This window comes from Manacus vitellinus, unplaced genomic scaffold, assembly GCF_001715985.3.
Source record: "Manacus vitellinus isolate BGI_N305 unplaced genomic scaffold, ASM171598v3 scaffold_36_pilon, whole genome shotgun sequence".
Taxonomy (NCBI): Eukaryota; Metazoa; Chordata; class Aves; order Passeriformes; family Pipridae; genus Manacus; species Manacus vitellinus.
In genome coordinates, this window is record NW_021940508.1 from 6,709,402 (window position 1) to 6,715,746 (window position 6,345).

At 54.6% G+C, this 6,345-nt stretch overlaps 1 protein-coding gene across 1 annotated transcript; it reads left to right on the forward strand.

Moving 5' to 3' along the window:
* Positions 1-749: 749 nt before the first annotated feature.
* On the forward strand, positions 750-5,813 carry STOML2 (stomatin like 2). Its single transcript, XM_008927714.3, has 9 exons — positions 750-897; positions 1,189-1,288; positions 2,275-2,333; positions 2,572-2,673; positions 3,295-3,429; positions 3,953-4,097; positions 4,425-4,504; positions 4,716-4,844; positions 5,535-5,813. The coding sequence occupies exons 1-9, from the start codon at positions 868-870 to the stop codon at positions 5,664-5,666; spliced, it is 912 nt and encodes a 303-aa protein (XP_008925962.1). The 5' UTR covers positions 750-867; the 3' UTR covers positions 5,667-5,813.
* Positions 5,814-6,345: the final 532 nt, after the last annotated feature.

The window sequence follows — 6,345 nt, forward strand, 5'->3', positions numbered from 1 at the left end:
GGGGGCTTGGGGGTCTGGGAAAGTGCTGGGGGGAGGGAACTGGGCAGGGATGGGGGTACAGAGCATGTGTGGGGTTTAGTGGGCATGACCGGGCATAGGGAGTGGTGAGGGAGGGCTGAGATGTTGTGGGAGAAATGGACGTGTGGGGCTGTGGAGGTCTGGGAGCCAGTTTGGGATGTGTGGGGGGGGTTAGAAAGAAGGTTTGGGGGAGCCAGGTGTGGGAGGGAGTGAGGGGAGTTGTGGGAGTGAGGGGCTGTGGGTGCCCAGGGAATCCCCAGGGAAAACTCAGAGGGAGTCCAGGAAGCAGCCAGAGCTGGGGAGGGACAGGTTATTGAAGAGGGGTGGCCTGGGACTGAGGTGACAGAGAGGGCTGGGGGGAACAGGCCTCACCAGGTTATAGGGTTGAGTGGGGCAGAAGAGACCCACACACACACCTTCCTTGCCCTACACATACCTTCCTTGCCCTTATGGTGGCAGGGAGCTTTACTGCCTATTCCAGGGGGAATGTGAGAGGAGAGGAGATGTGCAGGAAGCTCTAGTGTGGGAGTGAGCTGCCCTGCGCTGTGGAGAAGGCTGTCCCTGGGGCCCTGAGCCTCATCCTTGTGGGAACAGCCTGTGTCCCCTTAGAGAATGGGCTTGTTTGGGGCATCAGAGTTCGTTCCTGCCCTGGCGCCCTGGCCACGATCCCAGATGGGGGAGCAGGTGTGGTGCTGGTCTCAATCCCGTTCCTTCTCTGTTCCCCAGCACTCCCAGCAGCTGAAGGCTGCGGCACGGCTGGCCCCGGCTCCATGCCGCTGGAACTCTGGGCTGCCCGTCAACATTGGGGTGCTCTTCGTGCCCCAGCAGGAGGCCTGGGTGGTGGAGAGGATGGGCAAGTTCCACCGAATCCTCGAGCCTGTAAGGAGCAGCTTTTCTCCCCTTCTGGATTCAGCAGGTTCCTAAAGCTGTAGCGAAGCGCGTCCTTTGCATGAGGATCCGAGGGGTGGGCTCATTCTCCCAGACTGAAATCCTCTTGGCTGCCTGTGGACTGATTTCCCTTGGTGGAGTGTTAAAAGCACTCAGAAACTGAAATCCCTTCTGTGTGTGAAATGTGCTTGCTCTGCCTGCAGCATCTGTAGTGTGTGGCACGGTCTTTGCACAATTCTCTCTAGTTTGACTGTCACCTATCTAATCCTGCCCTCTTCTCAGGGCTTGAACTTCCTCATCCCGCTCCTGGATCGGATTCGTTATGTGCAGAGTCTCAAAGAAATCGTCATTAACGTCCCAGAGCAATCAGCTGTCACACTGGGTGAGGAACAGCTTCCATGTCCTGCCCCTTCCCTTCTGCTGCATATGGGGTGAGCAAGGAACAGTGTGGGGAGGAGCGGAATTGTCTCAGGCTCGTGCACTCAGCCCCATCCCTTGGAACCCAGAGTTGGCCATAAAATCACAGGATCACAGGATGATTTGGGTTGCAAAGGACCTTGGGTTGTAAAGATCACCTTGTTCCAACCCCCCTGCCATGGGCGGGAACACCTTCCACTAGACCAGATTGCTCAGGGCCCCGTCCAACCTGGCCTTGAAGACTGCCAGGGATAGGGCATCCACAGCTTCTCTGGGCAACCTCTGTGATGCCTCACCACCCTCACAGTAAATAATTTTTCCCTAATATCTAACCTAAACTGCCCTCCATCAACTTAAGGCTCTTCCCCCTTGTCCTTCCACTCCATGGCCATGTGAAAACTCCCTCTTCAGCTCTCTTGTGTTGCCTTTAGGTGCTGGAAGGCTGCTGCTGTAAGCAGGGGGCACCCCAGGAGGTCCTGCAGCTGCCCCTTGCTGGGTTGAATGCACCTGACCAGGAATACATTTTTCAGATGTCTTCTTTTACTGAACCACAAAAAACCCCTAAAACACCTCTGTAAAAGAGATTTTGGATCAGGTTAATGAATCTAATGTTAATGGACAGAGGTTACATTTCTAGCTTTCAGTGTTTTGTTTAATTTTTTCCCCCCTTAAATCTTTATTTACAAGAACTACAGTGTGAAATGTTTCTATCTGGAAACCTGAGACTTGTTTTGTATTAAAACATCATAATGTTTTTCTAGGGAACATTAAGGTCATTTTTACAAAGTCTTTAGATGAGGAGATCGATTTCAGCCAATCCTTCTTCTGTGCCCTGCTGCTATGCCAGGAAGGAAAGGGACAAACCTGCCCAGCTCTTTTGAGGAAGAGAGGGTTGTCCATGTTTTTTCTTTGCTGCTTCAGTAAACAGGAACTGTTGTTCTCTCCTGGCAGATAATGTCACCCTGCAGATCGACGGCGTGCTCTACCTGCGGGTTATGGACCCCTACAAGGTACCATCCCTGCCCTTCAGATACCTCTCTCCTGGTTCTGCCTGCTCCCCAAAATGTGTGCTTCAGCCTCTGTATGCTGCCTGGTGGATGGGTTTGGCACCTTGACCCCTCCCAAGGCTTCAGACTCCATGTTTCTGGCAGGGGTGTTTTTGTCTTGGCGCTATGTTTGTCTCTCCTGCCTCGTTCAGGGTCCCTCTTGGCACTCCTATCCACTCTGTTTTGTGCTTCTGCTCTCCAGGCCAGCTATGGGGTGGAAGATCCTGAGTATGCAGTGACCCAGCTAGCCCAGACCACCATGAGATCTGAACTTGGCAAACTCTCCCTCGACAGAGTCTTCCGGGTGAGCTGGGGAGGTGGATCGTAGAGCTCCCAGCGTCTCTGGAAACCGTGGGGCAGCCTGCATGGCCAGGCTGATACACTTAATAGCAAAATGCCCAATGCCCTTTGCTGAGAGGGCTTCTGTTTCAGTTGACCTATTGGTGAATCTGTGGAGATGGGTCTTGTTTCCATTGTTTTTTTAACAGGAGCTATTTTTTGCCCTGCCCTGGGTTGTTTGGAAGGGGGTGATGGGTGGCATGTGCCCAGACCCAGCTGGTCCACCTGTGTTTCTCTTGAGCCAGTGACTCATTGCTCAGACCCAGTGATGCATGGTTCATGGGGCGCCCTAGTCCTTGTGCTGCGTTTGCTGGGCAAAAACAGAAGGTGTTGGCATTCCTGTTTTATCCAGATGTACACTGGATGTTTGTATCCCAGCAGTTTCAACTGCGGGCCCTGCTCTCCCTGGGAGATGGTGACCCCTTCAAGAGCTGCAGGAAACACCTGATCCTGCCTGATGCCTTTGGAGATGGCTTTTTTCTGGCATATCTTGGCCCGTGGTGGAGGGTGTCTGTTTCCCTCCTGACACCTGTCTCATGCTAAGAACCTCTTCTTTGCTCTCTGTCATTTCCTTTGTGCCTCCCAGGAGCGAGAGTCCCTCAATGCCAGCATTGTGGATGCCATCAACCAAGCTTCAGACTGCTGGGGCATCCGGTGCCTGCGCTACGAGATCAAGGACATCCATGTGCCCCCACGTGTGAAGGAATCCATGCAGATGCAGGTGTGGCTCTCTGGGAGGGAGGTCTGGAACAGGAGGGAAGTCTCCTCTTCCACACAGCATCATTGTTACCTGTCCGCAGCTGGCATCACAGGCCCTTCCTGTGGTGAGAGGCACTTTGGTTGCAGACATACAGCTACTGGACTGAATAAATAATTCCTGTCCTAATTTTGGCAGTGGTGGCCCCTGCCTGGTACACCCAATGCTTGCCAGCTCCCTGTAAAATCCCTGCTGGGCTCTATAGGGAAGCAAATCCCGGAGCTGAAAGTCTCCTCTTGAGAAAAGCTGGGCACCAGATCTTCAGGCTGGAAGGGGAGGAGGGGGAAGCAGCTGTCCAGTTAGGTGTGGATGGGGCTGGGAAGGGTTGTGGGGCCTGAGGAGCAGAAGTAGCCCTCAGCAGGAGCATGCGGTGTTCTGTAGCTGCATTCGCATGCTTTGCTGAGCCATGCTGGCCCCAGCAGAACCCAGGAGTGTGTCCTTACCCCAGTGCAGGCATGGCAGGCTGGTGTCTGACCTGTGTTTGCAGGTGGAGGCAGAGCGACGGAAGCGGGCGACGGTGTTGGAGTCAGAGGGGACGCGGGAATCTGCCATCAACGTGGCTGAGGGCCAGAAGCAGGCCCAGATCCTGGCCTCAGAAGCTGAGAAGGCTGAACAAATCAACAAAGCTGCTGGTAATGCCTTAGGGTAGAACATGTGGGGATCTGTAGCCATCTAGACTGAGGGGTGATGCTGCTGGGGAGAGACCACATCACTGTGGGCCAGGTGTCCTCAGCCACGCTGGTCCTTCCCCGCTGGGGCCTTTGTGCTGAGCTCCAGCTCATGCTGCTGCCCTGCCACAGCCTCGGGCAGCTGGAGGTGTGTGGCAATGCTGCTGTTGGGGAAGAGAAGTCTATGCATGCATGAACTTGTCTGGATTCACTCCTTGAAATTTTCTGCGTTTGCTCCTGGCAAGTGCTTTGCAGCAGTTCTGACGTGTGTTCTGCTGTGGTTCCTTGCAGGAGAAGCCAATGCCATGCTGGTCAAGGCCAGGGCCAAGGCGGAGGCAATTCAGCTCCTGGCAGCTGCTCTGTCACAGCAGGTGAGTGACAGCTCCTTGGGGCAGCCACTGTCTTGGTGCTGGCACAGGGGGAGTTGACACGTGGCTGGGGTGGCACCTGACTTCCTCTTGGACACTTGCTGGCATTTTCAGCAGCAGGGAATGAGGATCTTTGCTGTCCCAGCTGGGGTGGGCTGGGCATGTGGGCACGGATGAGCTCATGGTGGTTCGTGACTCGTCCCTCTCTCCCCAGCATGGCAGTGCTGCTGCCTCCCTGTCTGTGGCAGAGCAGTATGTGAATGCCTTCTCCAAGATTGCCAAAGACTCCAACACCGTCCTGCTGCCCGCCAACACCGGCGACGTCACCAACATGGTGGCACAGGTCAGTGTGGTCACTCGTGTCCTGGGCTGATCCAAAGCAGTGTGGGCAGCAGGTGAGGGAGGGGATTCTGCCCCTCTGCTCTGCTCTGGTGAGACCCACCTGGAGCACTGTATCCAGCTCTGGGGTCCCCAGCACAGGAAGGACATGGACCTGTTGGAGTGAGTCCAGAGGAGACTGCCAAGATGTTTAGAGGGATGGATTACCTCTCCTATGAGGGAAGGCTGAGTGAATTGGAATTGTTCAGCCTGGAGAAGAGGAGGCTCCAGAGAGAGCCTTCCAGTACCTAAAGGGGGCTTACAGTAAGGCTGGAGAGGGACTTGTACAAGGGCATCTAGGGATAGGACAAGGGAGAATGGCTTCAAACTCAAAGAGGGTAGGTTTAGATTAAATATTAAGAAGAAATTGTTTACTAGTAGTGTGATGAGGCACTGGCACAAGTTGCCCAGGAAAACTGTGGTTGTCCCATCCCTGGGAGTGTTCAAGGCCAGGTTGGATGGGGCTTTGAGCAGCCCAGTCTAGTGAAAGGTGTCCCTGCCCAACCCCCAGAGGGGTTGGAACAAGACAATCTTTAAGGTCTCTTCCGAGGTAAACCCTTCTGTGATTCTTCCCCCAAGGGGGTGAAGGTGGCAGCGTGCTGGGGCCTGGCCCTCTCCTCTCCACCCCTCCTCATGACTCTCTCGTTCTCTCCAGGCCCTGGGGATATACACCACACTGACCAAGCCACAAGCTGTGAAGAGCCAGGACGAGACGCTCCCAGCCCACGAGGAGCCCCAACCTGCCTCCACGGAGATGCTGAAGGCAGAGCAGGGAAGCTCCAGCTAACGGGGCTGGAAGGATCTCGCTCCCTGTCACGAGGTCTGCTCCGCAACTGGCAGGCTTGTCCTGCCGCGGTCAGATGCTCTTCTTCCCTTAGTCCCTATTTTGTATTTGGATTTAAATCATGTAATAAATGGTACCGGTGCTGCTGCAGCACGTTCCTGTGTGCTTGGGGGTCTGACCCTACCGTCCAATGCCAAAGGGGAACCATCCATCCTCGAGAGTCTCCTGCCAGGAGCTCCCATGGACATACAACGATCCACGAGGAAAAAATTAGAAATTAGGAAGAAATTCTTTACTTTGAGGGTCGTGAGGCACTGGCAGAGGTTGCCCAGCGTGGGTGCCCCATCCCTGGAAGTGTTCAAGGCCAGGCTGGATGGGGCTTTTGAGTGGTCTAGTGGGAGGTATCTGTGCCCACGACAAGGGGGTTTGGAACAAGATGATCTTTAAGGTCCTTTGCAGCCCAAACCATTCTATGACTGAACTTCGGGCCCTCTCACGGCGGGCAGGGGTGGGGGAAGTTTCTCTGAGAATGTCAGCTCCTGTCACTGTCCCCTCCTGTTGTCTCGCAGAAGCTGCCTTTACAATGCATGAGAGTGCGTTCTCTGTAGAGGGCTCCTTACACCGCGCACCGCAGGGCGGGGAAAGCCTCTGCCGATTAATTAATTAATTGAATAATTAAAAC

Bases quoted from the DNA above. Each gene is read 5' to 3' on its own strand.
- STOML2 (XM_008927714.3), top strand. From the start codon at position 868: ATGGGCAAGTTCCACCGAATCCTCGAGCCT. The intron at 898-1,188 runs GTAAGGAGCAGC...CCCTCTTCTCAG, and splicing joins TCCACCGAATCCTCGAGCCT to GGCTTGAACTTCCTCATCCC. The intron at 4,505-4,715 runs GTGAGTGACAGC...CTCTCTCCCCAG, and splicing joins CAGCTGCTCTGTCACAGCAG to CATGGCAGTGCTGCTGCCTC.